Source organism: Xenopus laevis, chromosome 4S (genome assembly GCF_017654675.1).
Source record: "Xenopus laevis strain J_2021 chromosome 4S, Xenopus_laevis_v10.1, whole genome shotgun sequence".
NCBI lineage: Eukaryota > Metazoa > Chordata > Amphibia > Anura > Pipidae > Xenopus > Xenopus laevis.
This window is the reverse complement of record NC_054378.1, coordinates 113871610-113899082: the sequence shown is the minus strand read 5'-3', so window position 1 is coordinate 113899082 and position 27473 is coordinate 113871610. Positions and strand designations below refer to the sequence as shown.

The window sequence follows — 27473 nt, the reverse complement described above, 5'->3', positions numbered from 1 at the left end:
TAGTAAACCCCAGTGGTCCCTCTTGAGTGCTACATAAGTTATGACGCCAAAACACACAGGAATTTAAAGAGCAAACTTTGTATTCACGCACATAATCCAGAACTTGCTCAAACCCAACTCATACATTTTTGCACAGAAGGACTATAAGAACATAGAGGGAACACTGTGTATTTCTGTGTAATCATAGCATTTAGTTCTCCTTTAATACGACTGGTATGAGACACAAGTCCATAAATTGCTGTTGCTTAAGAAGATTGAAAAAAAAAACACAACCCCACATAAACAGAAGAAATTACCAAAAACCAGAAAACACAATTACTTTCTGAGTCCAAAAACATCAACTAGACATTATACAGTTCTAATAGCATTGCACTTATATCCTAAATTAAAGCATCATCATAGAGCATTAGTGTTACGCTACGGTGGGAAAATTATACAATTAAGGCCTGGATTTCTCCCCCAAGGTGTTTTGGTACTGTAGGTACTCAACAAATCTTTGGGAGGACAAGGTGCAAGATTTGATACAAGTTAAAGTTACATTTAGTGCATCATAGGCCATTACGAAGTGTAGGCACAAGAAATGTTTGGGTGCAGGTTAGGGAACGGTATGTTTCTACTACAATCATCTAAAAATTGTGCTATCGTGGCACTGTCAAACTATAATGTGTCAGCTTGTGGGTTTGCATGTATTTTCAGCTGAACAACAGCTGGAGGGCTGCAGCATGAGCAGTTCTCTGCTATAGGAACCAAAAATGTTCTGCAGATGAAAAGCTCTAGGGTGCAAAGTCTGTGAGTTTGGATCAGTGGACCTTAAGGGTCATCATGCAGCACCCTCTGCAGCAGTTTTCATTGGTCTTTAGAGATGGGTGTCTTCCTCCATGGGTTCGGCCTCCTCTCTGGATGTCTTGTTGATCAGTGTCTCCCAACCATCCACCTGATGAGAGGTGCCACCATTGAGGCTTGTCTTTTTCTCTTGCATTTCAGATTGACCGTCCATTGCTACATCCAATGTGGGGTTATCATGGCAGCCATTCTCCACATAATGCAGTTCCTGCAAGCACCATTTCAAAAGAACAGAGTGTAAGAATAAATCAAAAGGTGTTTGATGTGCTAAAAGTATCAATCAGGCTTGAAGGCAGACCCCCTGAACATTGCAGCTCTCTATAAATATATATTGCCCATAGTTCAAGTGCTGCCTCTAGAGTCATCTACTCACCATGTTTTTCATTTTGGGCAGGCGCCTCTGCCAGCAGATATATATAACTCCTGCAATAATGATCATTAAACAGATGGATCCAATAATGGCCAAGACAATAAAGAGTTTGCCATAATCACTGCGGGGCTGGCTGGGACGTGACTGGCAACTAATGGTGGTGGAGTAGCCTTTGATTCCGATCTATGGGGAAGACAGAAGACGGTAATAGATTTTTCTTTGAATGATAACCCGGAATAAGTTGTTCAACAAGCCAGAATTGGATCATTACCTCCCTGATGACAAGGAACAAAGTTGTCTATGTACAGTATGCTCATAGTTGATTTGAAAGTTTGGCAAACTTTGACCTTACTACTCAGTCATGTGGGCATCTATAGGCACCTCAGCTTGAACATTTGAAAGACCATCCTGTGATCCTATTAGATTGCAGTCATTTTTTCAGAACTGTAAATCAGATCTGCTCAGATATATCTCAGCACGTGGATGGGGCAGTGTCTGATCTGTGCAAGGAGCAACAATTTTTTCCCCCACACAAATTTGCTCTTAGATACTGCCACTGGTTTCTTTTTTATTCCCCCATGACGACAGTCCCCAACCTTTTTAACTCATGAGCAACATTTAAATGTAAAAAGAGTTGGGAAGCAACACAAGCATGAAAAATGTTTCTGGGTGGTACAAAATGAGAGCTGTGATTGGCCATTTGGTAGCCCCTATGTTGACTGGCAGCCTACAGGAGGCTCTACTTGGCACTATACTTCGTTTTTATGCAATTAAAACTTGCCTCCAAGCCAGGAAATAAAAAATAAGCACCTGCTTTGAGGCGACTGGGAGCAACATACAAGGGGTTGGTGAGCAACATATTGCTCTCAAGCCACTGGTTGGGGATCAATGCCCTATGGTAATATTGTTTCCCCTAGTCCTCTTAAGGTGAACCATTGGTGACCAACAACATACTTCCGCACTGGTAGTCACCTCTCATGTGTTATGTGAGTACTGGTATTCTCCAGTGCTGAACTATTCCACCCAAAATTCTCCCCCAGCTTTACATGGATCTGTAGATTTTTGCAAAAGCTGTAGTTCTACACCTGCCTACCCAACTGACCTACAGTGGAACACAGCACAGAGAACTAATATCTATAAGTAAAGCTGCATGCTATGCCATCAGAACTGAATTATGCTAAAGGTTCTGTTCACAGGCCCTTGACTTTGGCCCCACCTGGGACACGAAATCAATGAAACATAAGAAGTAGTAGAGTTATACTGTAATAGACCACTGGAGTGGTGCTCACCTCAGCAAGACTTCTTTTTATGTCTCCTAAGGCACTGAAGACATCCTTAACAGGAACTACACCTAAAAAAGGTCAATAAAGAAGAGTGTTGATGAGGAAAGAGAGGATCATCGGACAATAAATATTTAGTTATGTGCCATACACCATATAATATGCCTTTTCTTAAATCATCAGCATTTATTTATAGTAGGAATGCACCAAATCCAGGATTCAGTTCGGGATTCGGCCAGGATTCTGCCTTTTTCAGCAGGATTCGGATTCGGCCGAATCCTTGAGCATGGCTGAACCGAATCCTAATCCTAATTTGCATATGCAAATTATGTGTGGGAAGGGAAATCACATGACTTTTTGTCACAAAACAAGGAAGTAAAAAACATTTTTCTCACCTTTTCCTTTCCTGCCCCTAATTTGCATAATATATATGCAATAACAATATTCAGCCAAATCTTTTATGAAGGATTCGGGGATTCGACTGAATCCCAAAAAGTGGATTTGGTGCATCTCTAGTGTATGGCACCAGCAAATTACACAATGCTTTACACTGATTTATAAAAATAAATACAATAATACAGCAAATAAGTGTTAAAAATAGAATCATAGGGCCCTATTCGTAAGATATTATCATATTCTTGTTTTTGCTACACCTTTGAGAGTTGTACTACATGAGTAACTTTTTAGAAAAAGAAATGTGTTGTAATCATGACAAAATATTGGTCATGCTGATGCTGGGTTTTTTTTTCTGTATAAAATCCATTTAATAATTTGTACACCATACACTATGGGGGTTATTTACTAAACTCCGAATGCACAAATCAAGAAAAAATGTGTGATTTTTTTATAAAATTGGACTTTTAAAAAATAATGAATTTTTCAGAATTTATTAAACCCCGAAGATGGAAAAGTCTGAATCAGAAAATCCGGCAACTTAGACCTATCGAGGTTGCATATAAGTAACTTTTTAGAAAAAGAAATGTGTTGTAATCATGACAAAATATTGGTCATGCTGATGCTGTTTTTTTTTTTTCTGTATAAAATCCATTTAATAATTTTTACACCATACACTATGGGGGTTATTTACTAAACTCCGAATGCAAAAATTAAGAAAAAATGTGTGATTTTTTTATAAAATTGGACTTTTAAAAAATAATGAATTTTTCAGAATTTATTAAACCCCGAAGATGGAAAAGTCTGAATCAGAAAATCCGGCATCATAGACCTGTCGAGGTTGCATATAAGTCAATGGGAGAAGTCCCAATGATTTTTTGATGTGCTCTGGGTTTCGTGCACTACCCCAAAGTTTTTGGAGTTTTCAGGCAAAAAAAACACAAAAAATCTCGTTTTTTGGGGGGAAAATCCGAAAAAATTGTGAAAATCGGATTAAAAATCAGAAAAAAACGTGAAAATCGGTTTTTTTCTCGCAAAGGAAAATTTCCAGAATATTTAATAATAAATAAGGGTAAAAAACCAGAGCGGATTTAATCAGAGTTTGTAGCAGAAAATATTGTGATATATTCGGACTATATTAAATAACCCCTTATGACTTGTGATGCTAAACACAGAATCCAGACCCAGCAGACTTTGCCACCAGCAGAAGACCTTACAAGGCTGCACCTAATTTCAGTAACTCTTGCAGTAAAGGAGGGTTTTGTCTCTTTTAAGACCAACTGTAGGCTAACCTAAAGCAGAGGACATCTTTTATAGTCCTATAAGAAAGTTGTGTAGAGACATAACATTTATTATATATCTCCCCCCAAAAATGTAATACTGTAAATAACACCCTGTATGCAATAAGTGGATTCCACTGTGCTTTACACCCACCCACAGGACACTTACTATGCTCCTCTGTGACTGCCATCAAGAGGTGATTGTCATTCTCATTAGGCTTGCTCAGCAAAATCACCCAATCTCTGGGTGACACCTCAGTCTTCCAGAACAGTGCACCCTCCAGCAGAGAGAAAAGCTGATGCCCCTTCTCCCAGCGAAACTTTTCCTGCAAAATAAATACAACAGAATTGGCTGGATTACAATATTCACTAGAGAAGTCTTACGAGACATGTGCCTGTAAATATATACTGTATATATTATTTACTATACAGATAAATACATTGTCATTCATTCATGAGCCTGACTCCCTCCATTCCCTTTCACCCTCATCTCCACAAAGCATATCACCAACAAAGGTATCTTCCTAATACAGGTATGGGACCTGTTATCCAGAATGCTTGGGACCTGTAGTTTTCCAGATATGGGATCTTTCTGTAATTTGGATCTTCATACCTTAAGTCTACTAGAAAATCATGTAAACATTAAATAAACCCAATGGGCTGGTCTTGCTTCCAATAAGGATTAATTATATCTTAGTTTGGATCAATTACAAGCTACTGTTTTATTATTACAGAGACAAAGAAAATCATTTTAAAAGATTTGGATTATATTGATTAAATTAGGGATTCAGCTGAACCCCCGAATCCTTCGCGAAAGATTTGGCCGAACCAAAACAAAATCCTAATTTGCATATGCAAATTAGGGGTGGGAAGGGGAAAACATTTTTACTTCCTTGTGTTGTGACAAAAAGTTATGCATTTTCCCTCTCCACCCCTAATTTGCCTATGCAAATTAGGATTCGGATAGGTCGTGTCAGGCCGCGTGTCAAGATGGTGGTGCCCAGCACTTAAAATAAATGCCCTTCCAGGTCACGGGTTCAATGCTCGATGATGGGATTTCCTTTGTGTATCCTGGGTGCTTCTTAATTACTATTATCTGTTTCCTAAACCTTATGGCCCTGCCTGAACTTGACATTGCTACTCATCTGCCTGCCTATTGATCTTTTGCCTGGATTTTGACTACACATTCGCCTGACCCCTTTTGGATACGGCTGAACTTGGACTTTTACCCGAAGCTTCCTCCTTGGTCCAGACTTCTCCCACTTGGAGTCGATGGGCCCCTGTCAGGCAAAAGTATCCGGCCAAATCCGAATTCTGCTGAAAAAGGCCGAATTCTGATTGAATCCCAAACTGAATAGTGGATTCGGTGCATCCCTAGATTAAATGGAGGCTTTATGTATTTTGGAGCTTTCTGGATAACAGGTTTCCGGATAACAGATCCCATACCTGTACTGCTAGCCTTAAGAATACAAGTCAGCTAAAAGTTGTGTGTCCTACATAAAGCATTTATTTCTGCAGCCTCGTGCCTTTATTAACAGTAGGAGGTAAATTTTTCCGTAGATATCAGAAGCATGCAATGCCGTATTTAAGAGATTGCTTTTCCAAGGTCTAACGTGGCCCATTTCTAAGGCATCAAACAGTCGTGGGCTTGTGCAACAAGGAGAGATGATTATTTCAGTTGAAACAGAAGCAGTGACATTTTTTCTGCCATTATTCTGGAACAGTTTGTTCTTAGAAAAAAGGTTAAAGTGAAAATAGACGCCGGAGTTATGTCTTTCATAGGGGTCAATGATGAGATTTAGATTAAGAGTCCATGAGTAAGCACTTACAGAGCACAATGAAATGGATTTTATGACCTTGCTCTTCTATTTTAACTGTGCGCTGTGTGAACAAAGATGTTGTTGTTCTGACTCACCATATAGGGTGCTGTGTACCCGCACTATCATTATATGCCTTAATAACTCAGATATGTTCACAGGGCTATGGATTTTTCATGAGAATTATTTCTGTACAGGTATGGGACCTGTTATCCAGAATGCTTGGGGTTTTCCGGATAATGGATCTTTCCGTATTTCAGATCTTCATATCTTAAAGGAGAAGTAAACCCCTTATTAAAAAAAGCCCTACCCCCTATCCTACATAGACCCCCCTCCCTACTCACCCCCAGCCTAGCTGCTACCCCAGGCCAATGCCCCTAACTTTTTACTTACCCCTCGGCGCAGATTCACGACATCAGAGTTCACGGCAGCCATCTTCTTCTCTTCGATCTTCATTGGGATGTAAGATTCGTAAGGGTGCATGCGCAGTTGGAGCAGACTTCGAGTTTTTGTCTACTGTGCGCTGAAAGTCATGAAAATTGCCGAAGCGCCAGAAGAAGACCCGATGAAGACCGAAAAAGATGGCGCCCGTTAACTATTATGCCGTAAATATGCACCGAGGGGTAAGTAAAAAGTTAGAGGCATTTGCCTGGGGTAGCAGCTAAGCTGGGGGTGAGGAGGGGGGTCTATGTAGGGTAGGGTTTTTTTTAATAAGGGGTATACTTCTCCTTTAAGTTTGTTAGAAAAGCATGTAAACATTAAATAAACCCAAATAAACTGGTTTTGCTTCCAATAAGGATTAATTATATCTTTGTTGGGATCAAGTACAAGCTACTGCTTTGCAGAGAAAAGGAAATCATTTTTAAAAATTTGGATTATTTGATTATAATGGAGTCTGTGGGAGACGGCCTTTCTGTAATTGGGAGCTTTCTGGATAACGGGTTCCCGGATAACAAATCTCATACCTGTATTCACATGATTACAAAACATCTAACTGAGAGTAACTTGACTTGACTAGAGAGCTATTATGGGCTTCCACAGGAGGGCAGACTTATCAGCAGATCCATCCTGGATAACAGCATGCTCTTCTTCAGACCTTGGGTGAAGAATTGATCGTCCTACTTCACTTACTAATAAGGGAGATGGTAAATGTAGATGTGGTTGCTCAATAAGAGATTTCATCCAGGAAAGGGAGTTATAGCTCACTATCAATATGGCAGTGGCATGGGGGGACAGGGACTGAAAGGTATGGAATCTATAATTCAGTTATGGGATCTGTTAACCCGGAAACCCATTATCCAGAAAGTTCCGAATTACGGAAAGCCTGTCTCCCATAGACTCCATTATAATCAAATAATCCAACTTTTTTTAAATTATTTTCTTTTTCTCTGTAACAATAAAGCAGTACCTTGTACTTGATCCCAACTAAGATATAATTAATCCTTATTGGAAGCAAAAACCAGCCTATTGGGTTTATTTAATGTTTACATGATGTTCTAGTAGACTGACGGTATGAAGATCCAAATTACAGAAAGCTCTGTTATCTGAAAAAACCCTGGTCCCGAGCATTCTGTATAACAGGTCCTATACCTGTACTACAGGAATGGAAACAATGGACGTTACATGGTAAAAAACAAAGAAAACATCTCAGAAAAACAATTTGTCACACTCCTTCAAAACAGAAGAGAACTTCAGAACATGTCCCTTTTGCCCCCTTGCTAGAGTTCAGGGAGTATCCAAGAGAACATATTTACATTAGCAGCTGAATATTATGCTAATTGGCTCTTAGACTGCCCTTCTAGTTTACTGAGTGGACCCCCACCCAAAAAATACTATGCTAGCTGCTTGGATGTGTTGGATTTATGGGTGTAAAAGAGATCATATTTGCAAGGGCTGCATCAGAAAAATAAATTAGGGATGCACCGAATCCAGGATTCTGCCTTTTTCAGCAGGATTCGGATTTGGCCGAATCCTTCTGCCTGGCCGAACCGAATCCTAATTTGCATATGTAAATTAGGGGTGGGGAGGGAAATCACGTGATTTTTTTATCACAAAACAAGGAAGTAAAAAATGTTTTCCCCTTCCCACCCCTAATTTGCATATGTAAATTAGGGTTCAGATTCGGTATTTGGCCGAATCTTTCATAAAGGGTTCGGCCAAATCCAAAAAAGTGGATTCGGTGCATCCCTAAAATAAATAAAGTTGAAATGCCCTCTCCTCCTCAATTATATTGCTGAAATTATAATCTACATTACAACTGAGAAAAAGGTTTTCTATATTAATAAAATCCATACAATTAGTTAGACTTGTGATATGCCCTATAGCCCTGCTTAGCACTGAAAATGTCATATTCATACGGCAGAAAAACAATATCCCCCCCCCCCCAAAACACAAATAAAACCGCACACAGTCTACTGGCCGTTTAATCCAGACTGCAGTTTCCATAGCAACACAGGGACCCTCAAAGATGTTTAATAAAGACAGCAGCCCATTGCCATGGCGACTCCTGGCTCCCAAGGGTGACTCCAGCTTACGCATTCAGTGATTTAATTTGGGGGGAGACTGGCATGAACCGCAATAGAAATGTACGACAGCCACAGACAAACAGAAGGTGTAGTGAGAAAGTAAGAAGGAACCAGACAGTGGCAGTCACTTTAATGGCAACAGGATGTTTTTGGCTGGAAAACTTGCATTTGCAGGCCTCTGATCTCATTCTGGGATAGGTAATAATATCCGTAGCACAGAATTGCTTCACTTAAGTTTCATTAAAATTATGGGGGTTATTTATCAAAATCTGAATTTAAATAAAAATAAAAAAAGTTCGACCAAACTAGAATCCACGAATTCCCCTTATTTATCAATAAAAAAACACAGAAAAATACGCTCAGTGAACGAAAACCGAGACTTTTTCAGATTGTCAGGTGAAAAATCCAAATTTTTCGCATTTGATGCCTGAAAAGTCAGAATTTTTCATGAAATCGGTGGAAAAGCCCAAAATTTTCGAATTATTGTACGAAACACAGCGCAGACATAATATCTTCAAATTGCAAATAGGACTTCTACCATTGACTAATGCAGGACCTCGACAGGTTGAAGATGGAGTATTTTCAGATTCCGACTTTTTGCAGCCTCGCGGTATAATAAATCTCAAAATTCAAGGTTTTTTTCCACTAAAAATTTGGATTTTTAATGAAAAATTATGGGGGTTATTTATCAAAATCTTAATTTTTCGCATTTTTTAAATAAATAAAGTCCAACCAAACTAGAATCCACAATTTCCCCTTATTTATCAATAAAAAAACTATGGAAAAATCGGATCGTCAAACGAAAACCAAGACCTTTTCAGACTGTCGTGTGAAAAATCCAAATTTTTCGCATTTGATGCCTGAAAAGTCAGAATTTTTCATGAAATCGGTGGAAAAGCCCGAAATGTTCGGATTATTGTACGAAACTCAGCACAGACATAATATCTTCAAATTGCAAATAGGACTTCTGTCATTGACTTCTGCAGGACCTCGACAGGTTGAAAATTCAAGGTTTTTTTCCACTAAAAATTTGGATTTTTAATGAAAAATTATGGGGGTTATTTACCAAAATCTTAATTTTTCGCATTTTTTAAATAAAAAAAGTCCAACCAAACTAGAATCCACAATTTCCCCTTATTTATCAATAAAAAAAACCATGGAAACATTGGATCGTCGCACAAAAACCAGGACTTTTTCAGATTGTCGTGTGAAAAATCCAAATTTTTTGCATTTGATGCCTGAAAAGTCAGAATTTTTCATAAAATTGTTGGAAAAGCCAGAAATGTTCAGATTATCGTACGAAACCCAGTGCATACTATCTTCAAATTGCAAACAGGACTTCTGCCATTGACTTCTACAGGACCTTGACAGGTTGAAGATGTTGTATTTTCGGATTCAGACTTTTTAGCAGCCTCGGGGTACAATACGATCTCGAAAATTCAAGGGGTTTTTTTCCACTAAAAATTCAGATTTTATAGGACAAAAAGATGAATTTTTTGAGTTTTTAGCATTTGGACTTTAAAAAATAACCCCCTATGTGTTTATTGTTCAAAGGCACATGAGAAGTTTTTAATTACAAGGTAAACCACACATAATTAAATGCACATGTTGGTATACATGTACTGTAGGTATGCTTTTTATGGATAAGACAAAATTGCAAGGACTGTGTCTTATCCCCATTTTATATCTGTATCTATATATAATCTACAGTCTGGTCATTTCCTTATGGGACCAGACTGTAAATTATATCCTTATAAACAGCGCGTTCTTCCGTCAGAACGCGCCGTTTAAATGCTTAAAGAGACAGCACTTGCAGCTGCTGCTCTCTCCCCTACCCTTGTTTCCCACCATTTTGGCTTTCAAGGGATACAGGGAAAGAAAAAAAAACAACAAGGAGGGACAACAGCAAAAAAAAGTATTGCATTTTGTAAAAAGCAAAGACTGGAAGTAAAAACTGAACTGAACTCAGAAACTGTAGATTATAATGGATAATGTACCCCCTACTTAAAATTTATAGAGATATTATTAGCACCTCGGAGTTATGTGACCTGTATAAAAGCACTCGGCCTGCGGCCTCGTGCTTTTATATGGTCACATAACTCCTCGGTGACTGATAATATCTTTATAAATTACAGTAGGGGGTACATTATCCACTATATATATTAGCTACTATGTATAACTATGTACTGCCAAAAATATGCTTTCCAGGCACCATTATCTTTATTAGCTTTAAAGGTGACAATTAATGGCATTGTGTTATAAAACATAACTTCGACCCTTACTCATCAATTCATTAAGGCTGTTGGGGTCAACGAGCAGAACAACCGAAAAGGTGCCCATACCTTGCATTTCCACTCATACTGTATCCGTCCATTGGCTGGAAACCATGCAGGGTTGGCCTGTGTATGACTGCCTTAAGGCATTTGCAGTCAGGGCGGATTTTACATAGTGGGCGCCCCTAGGCCCACTGCCTTTTGTCGCCCCGTCCCCTCCCCTTTATTTGTGCAAATTTTCATACTCTGAACCACAGCAATGGGGATTTAAAAAATTATTGTGTCTCCAGCACATCCCCAGTGTTTTTGATCCAATGTGGGTGTGGTTGGGCAGCATGCCGCCCCCCTAAAATCCTGCTGCCCTAGGCCCGGGCCTAGGTGGCCTTTCCACAAATCCGGGCCTGTTTGCAGTTAGGTTCTTGACAAGCTGAGCCACAGTTTTACCATCGACAGCAGGTAACTAGTTAAAAGTCTATGATACCTACAGTTGACTTGCAGAATTGACTTAAGTTCAGCAAAATGCCAATGCTGGCACAGTATGAGGGTACCTATCTATACCGAAAATAGCAAAAAGTCAGGATATCCAAAACATACCAGAATTTCCCTGTAACTCCTTTCCCTTTGAACTACAACATTTTCCCATACTCATATCAAGGTAACAGAATATGAAAAATCAGTCATTCAGCCATAGCTTTACGAGTATCTAGGATGACAAATGCTTATCACTCACTTAAGGTGGCCAAAACCGATAAGATCCGCTCGTTTGGCAAGATCATTAAACTAGCAGACCTTTCCACGATATGCCCACCAAAGGCAGGGTGATATTGGGTTAACCAAATCCTAGGGCCGAACTATCAGATTACAACGAAGAGACTGGGCACCATCAACTAGCGATGCGGTCCTCGATCACCAGAAAAATCAAACCTCCCCAATCAATATCTTGGCCATATATATCAATTAGGGAGACCCATTTGAAGCCCCCATACACTGGCGAATCGGTCTAAAGGAACGATATTGGCAGCTTTAATCTGCCCTTGTATGGCCACCTTTACCCTTATACTGCTTAGCCCATATCGCAACAAGGTAAGCACCGAGAAATATTTAGCAGAGAAGGAAAATCTCACCCTAAAGGCTCCCATACACAGGCCGATAAAAGCTGCAGACAGACCGAGTCGGCAGCTTTTTGGCCTGTGTGTGGAGCCATCCAACGGGCTTCCCTGATATCTGGGCAGCTAAAAAAATCCTGTTGGATCGCGGCCACATCTGTGCTTTAATGCGGTCCCGCGATCCGACCGTATCAGATGCATTATGATCCGATTGTTGGGCCCTAGGGCCCACGATCGAATCAGCCCGATATTGCCCACCTAAATGCGGGCATATTGGAGAGAGAGAGAACTGCTCCTTTGGTGTCATTGCCAAACAAGCGGATCTCTACGTCTATGGCCACCTTAGGTAGCCTTCGGTTGGGCTACTCCCATTCCCAAACAATTCTACAAAAATCTGTAAAAAAGCTGGATTTCTATTACAACACATAATCATGGAGGCATTCATTCAGCGCTACAAAGCATTAGCTTAATTCTGCTAAATGAAATCTCTTACATCTTAATTCCCCCAAAGCAAGACAAATACCAGGAAATGCCACTCTTATTAAATCAATTTATGTTTTATTTAATCCAACATTACTGCTGAATTCCCCCAGGAAGCAGTTTTATCTAAATAAAGTGATCTTTAAAATTAAAAAGGCTTTCATTCGTTCAGTTTAGACTAAGCACCACTCAGATCCCAATCATTTGGTGTATCCATAACACAAATATATATATATATACATATATATATATATATATATATATACACATATATATATATATATATATATATATATATATATATATATATATATATATATATATATACGCGCACACACACATACAAAACATTTAGTAACTGACAACACAAATATTAAAGAGTAAATGAGAGATCTACAGTATATACTGTAATAAGCAGGTCAACCAAAGAAAGTACATGCAAGTGTTAATCATACTTACACAGTCAATATCATCCGACATGTTGAGTACAACATAATTTTTCCCTGCTAAATTAATCCAGTCTTTGCAAATAACCTGAAAGGAAATAAATATGAGCCGATAAAAAGCAAAGGACTTCTGTAATAGTATTTTCTTCAGTTGAAATTAGTGTCTCCCATGCTACTAAGACTTTAGTATCTTAGTGGCATCAGCAAACATCTCTCATGCCATCCCATCAGTTTTGAACTGGTTCTCCTAGGGCAAGGGTCCCCAACCATTTATACCTGTGAGCCACATTCAGATGTAAAATAGTTGATAAGGAAGCATAGAAAATATTCCTAGGTGGGGCATAATAAGGGTTGTGATTGACTATTTGGTAGCCCCTATGTGGGCTGGCAGCCTATAGGAGACTCTGTTTGGCAGTACACCTGGTTTTTATGCAACTTGTCTCCAAACATACTTTAAGGTCACTGGGTGCAACATCCAAGGGGTTGGGAGTCACTGGTTGGGGATCACTGTCCTAGGGTCTAGGTGAGAATGTGACATCCAGGGCCCATTCTCGCATCAGATGGTGATAGTACCAAATGTTACAGAGATTATATAGGTTTATGGTGGAAATAAGAAAGGGCTAATGGGAATTTTCCCAGACTGGAGCCCAGTGGAAGACCCTTATGTACTCTGGCAGACCAGTCAAACCCTGAATCCCACCATGGATCTGTACCTGCTGAGCAGCATACTGTATATGTTTAGAGCTTGCTCATCCCTCTTTATCCTCAACTCTATTAGGTCTTTTCCCTTGCTGCAGTGATCTTCTTACACTGGTGTAAATGTAACTAAAGCCTTTCAGATGAATTGTTAACTTGCAAATATATGTTTAATTCAGACAGTTTCCCTTATTCAAATTCCACCTGAAACCCTGTTCAAGAAAAGAAAAATATTGTGGGAATTACCTGCTGAGACCTCAATGGTACATCTGTAGGCCCTGCAGCCTTAGTACGGCCCTCACCGTGTAGAATGGAAATGTGCTTTGGAGGACCAATATTTTCCTCATCTAAGATACCAGGGTGTAAGTGTGTGGAGGGATCTGTGCCTTCCTCTTGCATGTGCTCTTCAAGGGGTTTGTTAGCAGGAGAGCCTTGACTACCAGCTGGAGGTCCCGGTGGAGGTTCCGATCCTGCAACATGATTTATCTGATGGTTCTTGGACCCTTGATGTTTCTTGTTCTTCCTATGCAATTTGGTTGTTTGATGAGTATGATCAGTTGATACAGTTTTAGACACTGTCCTTTCCTTGTAGCTTGGGAATGCAGCACCCCAATTATTTTGGGTTGTTGGCTCCACAGTAACTGTATTGACAGTGAAGATGTCAGAAGATAATTTTTTGTGTGTTTCGTCAGATGAATGTGTAGACAACTGAGCTGTAGATGTTTCCTGGCTCTCTGTGGTAGGACTTCTAGTTTTGCTCCTGTCTTCACTTGTGTCTCCATGACTGTTCCTGGGAACTGAAAAGTCCCGTTTGGGAATTTTAACAAAACTCTTGCTGAGATTTTGCCCTATATATTATACAAATACTTAATGATTCTCATTAAAGATAAAACAAAATGATAAAAGAGTAATACTTGGTGCACAATGAAAACTGCAAAATGTATCTTACGCAAATAAGGTGATTACTCAAGGTAGTGTGGAAACTGGACATGAACCAAATCTTGTAATCCAGTTTAATATTTGCTTTTGGAAAATGGCAGAATGCACATTGAAAAGCTCTGCCACGTACATAAGAGGCTGCCCAAGAAATCTGAACTTTAAAGCAATTAGACTGACATAGCCACAAGGGCAAATCTTCTGCAGCTTGCACCTCAATCTATATCTGAGTTTTTCAGTTGAGCTGGTCAATCTCTAATACATTGCGGGTAAGAATATTTCAGAGTCCTTTATGATTGTAAACATGGATAAAGGACCTATGTGTAAGATAAGTGAGCAGAAACACATGTAGAAACAGCAGACATGTTTATTAAGAGTTCCATTTATGATTTGTATTGCCACCAATCATGAATCCCAGTAATACTGCATTGCATCAGTAAGGCTCTATTTCGAAGAACATACAACATTGCACCAGGCTTCTAAGTGGCAAAATGCAACATTGTAGGAAGTAAGAAGCTCACCAGGCTACAGGCCCGGATTTGTGGAAAGGCCACCACGGCCCGGGCCTTGGGCGGCATAATTTTAGAGGGAGGCATGTTGTCCAGCCACACCCACATTGGTTCAGAAACACTGGGGTTGAGCAGGAGATATGATAGTTTTTTAAATTTCCTGTGTGCCAATCCCCATTGCTCCAGTCCAGATGACGAAAAATGTGATCGAATAAAAGGAAGGTGACTGGGGCGATGAACGTCAGCTAGCCTAGGGGTGCCCGTTATGTAAATCCAGCCCTGCCAGGATACCAGGAAAAGTCCCGGTGGGCCCAGGTGTCAGTGAGCCCTTCTGCTCATAACCACTTGGCCTATTTCATGGTCCTTCCCTATTTCTGTATAGGAACAAAGAGATGAAGGATAGATGATATTTAAAGAAAATAAACTAAGAGAATAAAGAGGCTGAGTGAGGGGGAGATTTAAAAGCGTGGGTCTAGGTGTAAGGTTTTCTGGTGGACCTCTGGCATCCCAATTCTACACTGGAAGTAAGATGGGTGACCAGTTCAAAGAGCTAGCTTTCCCAATATTTTAGCATAACAATATTATAAGGATATAAGTCTGCAGCACACTGGATAAAAAGAGGCAAGTGCTCAAGCCCAGATTTACCTAGTGCACGCCCCCTATGCCCGCTGCCATTCGTCACCCATGTTCTCCAGTTTATTCATGCACATGCGCAAATTTTCATTATTGGGTCCTGAGCACCTGGGATTGGAGCACAGGATATTAAAAAACGATCTTATCTTCTGTGCATCCCCAGTGCTTCCATAATAGGGATGCACCGAATCCAGGATTCGGTTCGGGATTCGGCTTGGATACGGCCTTTTTCAGCAGGATTCAGATTCGTCCGAATCCTTCTGCCCAGCCCAACCGAATTCAAATCCTAATTTGCATATGCAAATTAGCATATGCAAATTAGCATATGCAAATTAAGGACGGGGAGGGAAATTTAGCGACTTTTGTCAGAAAACAATGAAGTATAAAATGTTTTCCCACCCCTAATTTGCATATGCAAATTAGGGTTAGGATTCGGTTCGCTATTCGGCCGAAATCTTTCGCAAACGATTCTGGGGTTCGGCCGAATCCAAAAAAGTGGATTCGGTGCATCTCTATTTAATAACAAGTGCATGTGGTTGGGAAGCATGCCACCCTAATCTTATTGTAATGTTACTCTAAATTATGTTCATATTCTCTTGTAAAGTTTTCAATAAAAAAAACATAAAAACCTTAAAATCCTGCTACCCAAGGCCTGGACCTTTGTGGCCTTTCCACAAATCTGGGCCTGAAAATGGTAAGTTGTTTTCTCTGGTGGCAAATTCCAAACCACAGTATTGAGAAAGACTCTCCTCCTGCAGAGAATAGTTATAACAGATAACATTTGTCTAGGCCTTGTAATTTACAACAATCAGCATTTATCTAATGTCTTCTGCAGTGTGTATAATTAAAGCAAACATCTGATTGGTTACTGTAAGCTATTTACCATGGTAAACCTCTAAGTAATTTGATCATGCATTAACCCAGATGTTGTTTGATGCTAATTATTCCTCATAACGCACCGCACTCTGATTAAAGCATTAGAACATGGTTCGTATGGAGCTCAAAATAAGTAGGAAATATGTAATTACTAGTTTCTGTGACTAATGTGACTTTTAAATAAGTGTTCTGCTTCATCTGTATATAATAATCTGCAGTACTTTTGTTCCAGTACTGCTTGTATGTGGGAGTACTTTTCCCTGGTGTATGAATTATCAAATAAAATTTGTGGGTTTGAAATACACGGCTCAGAATGTAGATCTCATGCTTTTCCCAAAAATCCTAGATATAAAAAGAATTATAGGGCAAATTAATAGAATAATCTTCTCTACAGGGGATACTCAGAAGCTTGGAGGGGGGTTGACCTTTCCCCCATCTCTTGTGGGGGTTTTATTTATTTTTTGCAACTTTGTATGTATTGTGAGTATTTCCCCCTGGAGGGCTGACTCACTCCATATGGGGTTCATATTGGATTCTCTTAAGTCTAGATACATTTTTTCATTCATGGAAAGGTGCAGGTCTGTAGTGTATTCAATATGAATACTGATGATGGAAATCTGGGGTTCTAAACTGGTTGGTTATCCCTGTTAAATTCAGGGATAACCAACCTGAAAGAACCTTTCCGCTGGTAAGCACCTTTCTGCAGCTCCCTGCATTTTACCAGTCCTTCTATGTAGAGCATGGGTGCCCAACAAGCATTGCCATATTATTCACTATGTTCATGTTAGAGGCGGATTTTACTGGAAGTCACTACAGCTCTTGGATTATGCTGGGCGTATACACATCTCTGAGGGTTGCATCTATTTTATTTGTAGTTTACGGACAAGTATGTGTTGTGTGGGTATACATATTCAGGCCTAACACAATTTATACGTCTATGTTGGGCCACAGTATGCCGGCGCTTTCCCCAAACTCACCCTACAGCAAGACAGAATCACAGTAAATGCCAATCTTGCTGATCAGGCAAAGATCTGGATCCCCTTGTTGAATATTGTGGGCCATTATGGACCCTCCATTGATGTGATGTGCATATAGGTTTTTATAATTAAAATTGGCTCTTTACAAAGAACATATTGATTATGCACAGAAAAAAATGAGATTAACCAGTAAATGATAAGTTTGTGCATAGGGTCTTGGAATCAGCCACACTGCTTGGGCATCCCTGTAATTGAATATTATGCCTCTCGGATGAACCATGATATTGGCTTTGTTTGGCCCACCACATTGGGTTTAGCCGGCTTTATTGTATTTCTATAACACTGTTAAAAGCATAACAGAAAGAAATACTCCTAAGTGGGTAACATAATCTTATACAGTAATAAAAAATTCTAGTGATCTTTATGGGCTCAGGGTGAGGGTCCATAAAGATCAGACCCTTCCTGGTGGCTCACTGCGGGTTCCAGGAGAGGTGTCTCTGCCCTACTGCATACCACTGCAAGATGGCAAGCCTCAGTTACAAGATTAAATTTTAAACAAGTCCCTTTTCTCTGCTCGCTGAATAATGCAGCGTCTGCTGACTGACTGCAGTGACAGCAGACCGATAGCAAGATGACTGCCTGGCAAGTGCTCAAATTTGGCAAGATTTATAGCTGATGGGGATGCCAAACAATTAAATCTTGCCAGAATTCTGGCACCAACAGTAGTACTGCAGATTAAAATGGTGCTTTGCACCAAATCTCTGACTTAGGTTAAATTTTATGCAGTGAATTAAACATTGCTTGTCATGTGCTACTACTTTGGTCTGACCTCACAGCAGTGGGGGGACACTCCAAAATGGCATCACATAACTTCCTTGGCTTGATTCATTACTAAAGACGTCATATGACCCTTCCTACATAAATAATCATTCAACCCATTTTACTTTTTATTCTTTGGCTGACCTTACTGCAAAATACCCTAACTACGCTGATTGCAAAATCTCCTCTTATCTAATGTAAATAGAAGAATGTAAGCAAGTGCCTGCTATGGGATAATCCTTTGGGGCAAACTGGAACTATGCAGATCTGAGGACTCACACGTTTGAATGGACATGTGGAATACTTTGTATCATTTGACTTGCAATCAGCACCAGGCAGGAGCCAATGAAATCAGCCGTAATGAGAAAGGTGAATAGGAAATGCAAATTTGCTCTACAAGCAGAGAAATAGATGGGCTGAATAAAACTGTGCTCATACATATAGCAACGTCACCCAAATTGGGCATTTTTATCTTCAATAAACCATCCTTGTGAGGACCCAAGTATTATTATTTTGACTAATTATAGTATGAGCTAGCAACCAATCAACTGATGACAAAATAACCAGCACCTCAAGTACTTTATACCCACCTGCTTGTATCAGACTGGGAACCTCACTGCTCCCATTGCCCTTGCTTCCCTCCTCATCCCAAAAATACTGAGGGGACTGCAGAATGGAGGACTCTTCTGTCTCTAGGGTAGAGAAGCCTGAGCCTTGTGCTGTACTGAGAAGATCTTGAAGGACATCCAGCTCTTGGTCACCTGGATTTCCAAACTCAGCTTCATTTGCACTCTCCTTGTGTGAGGAAGGCAGGTCCGCTATAGTTGATAAGTCCAGTAATGAGGTGGAAGAGAGTCCTTCAGACTGAGGTTCCTCACAGGCAACAAGAAGGAGCCACAAGGGCCCTACAAAGAGAAATATGCAAGTTTATTGGTAATTGTCCTGTGTCATAGCATTATATAGTTCTGTGCTTCAGTCAGTTGCAACTGTAGCTCAACAAGACATGGTAGCTGCATTTTGCACACCTGTCTTATAAACATTTATAGGCTAGCTGTCACATGGAACGTCCTTGTGATTGTATCTGCATTTTAGCCTGTTTTTCTGAGTTGCAGATGGTAAAAAGCACCACTTTTGATCGGCCAGGTTAAAGCTGGCCATAGATGTTGAGATTTTTAAAAGATCCGCTCGTCATCGTGAGACCACGATTATCTCGGAACGATCGTACGAATTGTCCTCCAACTAAAAAGACCAATTTGCCAGGAAAACAAAGGGGAGCTGCCTGCTTGGCCCTGCAAACATACATAGATTGCACTGGGACCGATGAAGATTTTTTAACCTGGCCGATCAATTTTCTGACAGATGTCAGCCGAAAAATCGTAAGATGTACGATCGTTGAATCCCACTAACTTCACGATAATCTCGAAGGATTGGTCGGGCTTCGGTAAAATTGGTCATTTGGCAAGAAAAATCTTTGCGTCTATGGGGAGCTTTAATGTGAGACAGTCAGTAAGTGCCACATGCAAGCATCTGTAAATTAATTAAACGACCCTCAGGGGCCTGATTAGCATGATGAGTGTCTATCAGTAACTGCATCTTAATCTTATTAATCTCATAACAGAAAATAAAGCTGCTCAGACAGCACAAAGAAGCACATAGATGGTGCCTATAGTAGCAGTGGGGATAATAGTCTCTGGGAAGGGAGTGTGACTGTGGGATAGCAGGTATAGTAGGGAGAGATGGTGCCTATAGTAGCAGTGGGGATAATAGTCTCTGGGAAGGGAGTGTGACTGTGGGATAGCAGGTATAGTAGGGAGAGATGGTGCCTATAGTAGCAGTGGGGATAATAGTCTCTGGGAAGCGAGTGTGACTGTGGAATAGCAGGTATAGTAGGGAGAGATGGTGCCTATAGTAACAGTGGATAATAGTCTCTGGGAAGGGAGTGTGTCTGTGGGATAGCAGGTATAGTAGGGAGAGATGGTGCCTATAGTAACAGTGGGATAATCGTCTCTGGGAAGGGAGTGTGACTGTGGGATAACAGGTATAGTAGGGAGAGATGGTGCCTATAGTAACAGTGGGATAATAGTCTCTGGGAAGGGAGTGTAACTGTGGTATAGCAGGTATAGTAGGGAGAGATGGTGCCTATAGTAACAGTGGGATAATAGTCTCTGGGAAGTGAGTGTGACTGTGGGATAGCAGGTATAGTAGGGAGAGATGGTGCTTATAGTAACAGTGGGATAATAGTCTCTGGGAAGGGAGTGTGACTGTGGGATAGCAGGTGTAGTAGGGAGAGATGGTGCTTATAGTAACAGTGGGATAATAGTCTCTGGGAAGGGAGTGTGACTGTGGGATAGCAGGTATAGTAGGGAGAGACGGTGCCTATAGTAACAGTGGGATAATAGTTGCTGGGAAGGGACTGTGGGATAGCAGGTATAGTAAGGAAAGATGGTGTCTGTAGTAACAGTGGGATAATAGTGTCTGGGAAGGGACTGTGGTTGTGGGATAGCAGGTATAGTAGGGAGAGATGGTGCCTATAGTAACAGTGGGATAATAGTTGCTGGGAAGGGACTGTGGGATAGCAGGTATAGTAAGGAAAGATGGTGTCTGTAGTAACAGTGGGATAATAGTGTCTGGGAAGGGACTGTAGCTGTGGGATAGCAGGTATAGTAGGGAGAGATGGTGCCTATAGTAGCACAGAGTATAACAGCCACTGGGAAGGGATTGTTGTTGGGAGTAGCAAGTATAGATAAATGGAAACAGTGCTACTTTTTATAATTGCTGCCCATAATGCAATTATACAATTACAATACAATTAGTTATCAGGGGTTATAGGAGTAGTAGATCAACAACAGCCACACACGCGACGAGTCTGATTTGTCTTAGGATGTGCAAACTGAAAACCTTTATTGTAATTCTTTCTATTTGCTGATATTAAATGACAAGTCATTATTTCAGGCTAGATTTGTCACGAATCTGGCCTTTCAGCTGTTATTGAACAACTCCCCACATCCCGAGTACATCAGTATCGAAAGCCTTACCTTAATACATACATGGATTACAATATTCCTGTAAAGTCATATATAATCATACCATGTCATTTAATTATAACTAGACAAGCAGTAAAGGAACAGTTTAATCCCATAAATTGCCCAAGGGTGATTTCATGGAAATAAAATGTACAGCAGGATGATCATGCAGCTACGATTTTAACTGATTTACAGAATGTGTCGTTGCTATTCATGGAGACGGAGAGAGAGGGAGAGCTTACCCAAAATGAGATGTAAAGGCAGCATCATGGTGATATCAGCGTGGGCACGGTCTTTGTACAGTGGGCATCCCTACATCCCAGGAATTGGCGCACAGATACCAGGCTGATTTTGGACCCCTCTCTTCAGCTCTGAAGTGTAGTATTTGGTAGAGCTCAGCAGCTAGATCAGGGTATTGATGAGTTGGGTGAATTATGGGCAGGCAGTGCTGCTGCTGGTCATAAGCCTTTGTCTAGGAGAATCATTCCTGACAATGTGGGCAGGACTAGTACCAAGCGGATCAGAATGCAGAGCTTTACATTAATTCCAAACCAAGACGATGTACTGCTCAGCATACACAGCAAAATGAAATTAGACGTTCAGTTCTGATGGTGCTGCAATAATACGGACCCGAATTCTTTAAGGTGATTGTTGATGATGATGCACCCAGTGAAATCTGACAGTTGCAGGCAGAGGACCCTCTGTCAGTCCCTTCTAACCAGGTGGGATTTGTCTGGACCCCTCCCTTCAAAACTGAGCTCTCTGCTGGTGTCCCCCCTCCTTGCCAATCCTCCCAGCAGCCAGTGCTCCATCCTCACTGGTTTCCCTTTGCACAATTTTCTCTCCCCCCTCCTTGCAGGGCTGGTGCAGTGTCAGTCTGCATCTCCCCCGGCTCCCACATGGTCCTACTGCCCCCTGTCTGCACCGAGATGCAGCACTGGTGAGCCAAAACAATTGAATCCATATCCTTATCCTATAAAAGGAGAATTCAATTTAGAGACGCTTCCAGAAATTGCAGGGTTTTTTTTAATATGCAAGTTGATTTACTAAGGGCCCTTACACAGATTTTGTTTTAAGGTAAAACTCCAAGAGTTCTTTTTTGATCAGATTTTGTGGGTCAGATTTTTTCTGATCCACATGCAATAATAGCAGGACATTTTGTAGGATGCTCCAAAATCTGATCCCCCACAGCGAGAATGAATAAGCCAGATGGAGTCTTTTGTTCATGTGTTTACATCCGACAGTCAATGTACTCCAATGAGAAAAAAAAGAAAGCTTTTCCGACACAGATTTTCCTATCAATCCCATTACATTTTGACCCATGCGACTACATTCGACTTGAGGCGTAAATATGCCCTGAAAGATCAGTTTTTAAATATTTTAATCCACCTATGTGACAACTGCATATGAACATGGCAAAAAGAACAGGTATATGTATTCATTTGTTAAGGTCTCTACCATCAATTGATCATAACTGAATTCAGCACTTACACGTATCTGCTATCTTTCACATAAATAGTCCTGAACTAAAAAGGACTTAAAGAAACAGTAAAACCAAAAAAATGAAAGTGTTTTAAAGGCAGCCATTCAAGCACAGGCTACACAGTAGACAACAGATAAATTCTGAAGAATCCCATTGTAAACTACAGAGCTTATCTGCTTGTGTATCTTGTTCCTTTTCTGCTTTTTCAGCTTTGAATGGCTGCCCCCATGGCTACACAGCAGCTTGTTTATATAAACTATAGTTGAGTTTCTGAAGCAAACACACCAGTTGTACCAGTGCAGTTCAATCAAGACATTTTATTTTCATAATATAAAATTAATATAAAAAATCATAATATAAAATTAATATACTTTCTTTCTTTGGTGTTACTGTTACTTTAAGGGTAGGAGCCAGTGCAGTTGTCAGGGAAGTTTTTAAAGGAACCGCTCAGTGTAAAAATAAAAACTGGGTAAATACCGTATATACTCGAGTATAAGCCGACCCGAGTATAAGCCGAGGTACCTAATTTTACCTACGAAAAATGGGAAAACTTATTGACTCGAGTATAAGCCTAGACACAACTACAGCCGTCTCCCAGCAGCGCACATTCCGCCAAAGTGACCCCCCCCAGCGATCAACCGGACTTCTTTGCAAAGTTGATGGTGACAGAGAATTGCCAAACGGATTACTGTGTGCCAACAGAGGGCGCTGTGTGATATTGCCATCACTGTTAATCTTTCGTATAACCAACAGAGGGCACTGTGTGATATTGCCATCACTGTGAATCCTTCATAAAACCAACAGAGGGCGCTGTGTGATATTGCCATCACTGTTATTCTTTCATATAACCAACATATAACCAACAGAGGGCGCACTGTTACTCTTTCATATAACCAACAGATGGCGCTGTGTGATATTGCAGTATCTCCCCAAGCGAACTGTTGGTATAGGAATGATTAAAAGTGACTGCAATCTCAGCTGACTCGAGTATAAGCCGAGGTAGACTTTTTCAGCACATTTTGGATGCTGAAAAACTCGGCTTATACTAGAGTATATACGTTTTTTTTTAATTGTACACAGCTTAACATAGTTACCCAAAAACATAATTCATAAAGCCTGGAGTGAGCGGACAACAGAACTCAACTTCCTGCTTTTCAGTTCTCTAACTCGTTAAGTCAGTGACTTGAAGGGGGCCCACATGGGACATAACTGTTCAGTGAGATTGCCTTTGATCCTCATTATTCAGCTCAGGTTCAGAACCAAACAGTTATGACTTATGTGGTCCCCCCTCAAGTCACTAGTTTCTGCCTGGTAACCAATCAGTGAAAACAAAGAGAGCTGCAAATCCGTGCTAAAGTAGTGTTCTGGCTATTATAATAGACATACAGTCACTCCAGCCTTTATACATAAAAACACCATTGTACAGGAGAACCAGTATATGCTTTATAGTATGGATAATTAGACGAAATTCCGCTTCACCCAAGCTTGCAACAAGAAGTCTGAAGGGAAAGTACAGGTATGTGATCTGTTATCCAGAATGCTCGGGACCTGGGGTTTTCCAGATAATGGATCTTTGCATTTTCATACATTAAATTTACTGGAAAACCATTTAAACATTAAATAAACCCAATAGGCTGGCTTTGCTTCGCTGTAATACAACTCATGCTGGGTAACGTTGCTAACAAAGTAGGGATGCACCGAATCCAGCCTTTTTCAGCAGGATTTGGATTCGGCCGAATCCTTCTGCCCGGCTGAACCGAATCAGAATCCGAATTTGCATATGCAAATTAGGGGCGGGAGGGAAATTGCATGACTTTTTGGAAGTAAAAAATGTTTTCCCCTTTCCATCCCTAATTTTCATGTGCAAATTAGGGTTTGGATTCGGCCAAATCTTTCACGAAGGATTCGGGGGTTCGGCCGAATCCAAAAAAGTGGATTTGGTGCATCCCTATAATAAAGCACATATTTATTTATTTTTAGAACGCCCCCAAGCCTTGCATTCAGTGCTAATGAAAACACCAACTAAACCAGAAGACCTATTTGTTATAATACTCTTACTTTGGAAAACTCAGGCTTGTGGTTGTATGAGGTGTGCTGGCAGCACTGCATTAATAAAATTACAAGGGCTTGCCCTGCTTAACTAAACTCCTGTGTGCCGGTGATCCTTCTACGTTGTGGTTGTATGAGGCAAAGGCCAAATTGAAGTGGTCCTTTTAATAGCAACCAGCTATTCAGTGATCTCAGTGCAACAGGAAGTGACACAACAGCTAGTGAGTGGCTGGCAGGAAAAGGAAGTCACAGAGACTGGCAAAAGAAGAGAGCCTAGCATAGAGAGACGCACGGTGGACAGAAAAGGAAGCCAGAGAGCTGCTGGAGGGCACAGAGAGCTGAGAGGCTGCACCAAAATTATGTATTTGGATCGGGCTGGCACAGGGAAGCCAAATAATGTGCCTGGAGAGACAGAGAGTGTGAAAGGAATCCAGACTGTTGGAAAAACCAGCAGGAGATTCCAATCTGAGCATCCAAAGGGGCTGGTAATCGCACTGTATGGCTGAATGTGCTGGATTCGCCTGGAGAGAGCCAAAGAGGATTTGTGAGTATCCTGGTTAAAAGGACAGTACCCAAAAGAGTTGCTGAAGAATAAAGAGACTGTTAGTTAAAGGACTTTGCCTTTTCTTAGTTAGGTAGACAGCTTGACGCTCACAAGTTAGTTAGTGAGGCCCCATTGCCACCGGTTAGGAGTGCTGCATGTACTAGTTGGCCAGTTATTTTATAAAAACCGTTATTCAGTTTAACTAATACTGTGTGTGTTATTACTGCATTCCTAGTGGGCCACCCGTAGGTGCATTCCCGTATCCCACTATGTGGAGGCACCGCGCTAGTAAGTACCAGGTACCCAGTCTCTCTCAATACCACTGCGGAGTGGCTCAGGTTTGTCCCGTCATCAGGTATGCACCACACGTGTAACACCGACAAAGGGGTGTCGAAAGGGTTACACTAGAAAGACATTTTTAATCATTAGGATTTAGAAGCTTTAGGATAACAGCTGCCATATTAACTTGGTGTGACGTCTCTCCCTGCTCACTCATAGCTCTAGTAAATTGGGTTCAATACACTCATGATTAGTTGAAATTGCAAGTTTTTCTTGGCAGTGCTATCTTCCAGTCACGTGACTCAATGCAAAAATCGACAGCAATAGGGGAAAAAAGAAGATGCACTCATCCGGTTAAAAACGGTGTACTCGGTGCGGAAAAATCAAACGTTTCTGGGGCTTCACGCCCCCTTCGTCAGTGAAGTGTATTTCTTCACTGACGAAGGGGGCGTGAAGCCCCAGAAACGCTTTGAACCGCATGAGTGCATCTTCTTTTTCCCCCTATTCCACTCATAGCTCTGACTTCCGATTACAGCAGGGAGGGGAGAGATGAGCAAACTGAGCATGCTCAAGCTCAAGCCCTGGAGGTTTAAACTGAAAACAGGAAGTCTGATACAGAAGCCCATGAGTACACAATAGAAGGAAAGAAATGTGGTGTTTCTTTTGACAGCGAACTCTAAGCAGCATTACTTTGAGGGTTTACTGGTGCATTTATAGAGACCTTTCTGATAAAGCTTACTTAGTTTTATCCTTTCCTTCTCCTTTAAAAGTTGGACCATAACTTTTCCTGGGAAAGAGTTAAGGACAACTTCCTGACAAGTATTACTTCCAAAAATGAAAGCAATAAGCGACCTCCACATCTTCCACAGAGCCCACACCTCCTTTAGATGTGGTTTAGCAGGTTAAGTTATCACAAGCTCTTGTGAATACTTGAGTTAAAGGAGTACTAAACACAAACTGAATACAGCTAAAATTGCCATATTTTAAATACTGAACTCATTGCACCAGTGTAAAGTTTCAGCTTCTCAATAGCAGCAATTATACAAACTTCTCACAGGAGGTCACCATCTTGGAAAGTGTCTGTGACACTCACATGCTCAGTGGGCTCTGAGCAGCTGTTGAGAAGCTAAGTTTAGGGCTCGTCACTAATTATCCAGCAGAAAATGAGGTTGGTCTGTAATATAAACTGATGTTACAAGTATATGTATTAATTACTAATCAGCCTTATATTGTGACATTTCTATTCTATGACAAAAGAAGTAATGTTCAGTAAAATTCTCACTTTACTGAATTTGCGGAGTAACGACCATTTGACAGAGCGAAAAGTCAACTGCCGATAAAGTGCGAACACTAGCGACTGTCTAGTTCGCTAGCGTAATTGTCCTCTATGCCAATTTTTGAATTGGCGATGTCCCAGAGGATGAGATTTCTACCGAATTTTTGCTAGTGACGGTCATTCGCCCTTTAGTGAATCTGCCCCATTATGTTCCTGGAACAATTTTGGGGAATTTGTTTGTGCACCAAACTCAGGAGACATACCTCTGGGGTTTTAACTCTAGGTAGGACCAGTTGCTCATCTATATAAACCCTAACTTCACACCAATACTGGTCAATATGGATACACTTCCCAAACCATAGGAGCAAAACCTGCATCCGCCCCTAACTCGGCCACTCCCTACCCACATCCAACCCAGCCCGCTGCTCCCCTTTATTTATAGAGCCGCGTCCGACCCGCCCCACAGTGACATCACAAAAGTGGCGGGCAGAAGTCTAAATTCCGGCGCCAGGGAGAGCAGAAGAGCTCGACCCGCACCCGCCCATTTTGTCCAGGGGTCG

At 40.9% G+C, this 27473-nt stretch overlaps 1 protein-coding gene across 1 annotated transcript; it reads right to left on the bottom strand.

Annotated features, from left to right (window-relative positions):
* Window positions 1–62: 62 nt before the first annotated feature.
* On the bottom strand, window positions 63–22114 carry podxl2.S (podocalyxin-like 2 S homeolog). The gene is made up of 8 exons (XM_018261395.2): window positions 21525–22114; window positions 18850–19164; window positions 13756–14306; window positions 12827–12901; window positions 4336–4492; window positions 2503–2564; window positions 1217–1396; window positions 63–1051 (listed from the first exon to the last, which is right to left on the bottom strand). Exons 1-8 carry the CDS (start codon window positions 21550–21552, stop codon window positions 857–859), a joined length of 1563 nt encoding a protein of 520 aa, XP_018116884.1. The 5' UTR covers window positions 21553–22114; the 3' UTR covers window positions 63–856.
* Window positions 22115–27473: the final 5359 nt, after the last annotated feature.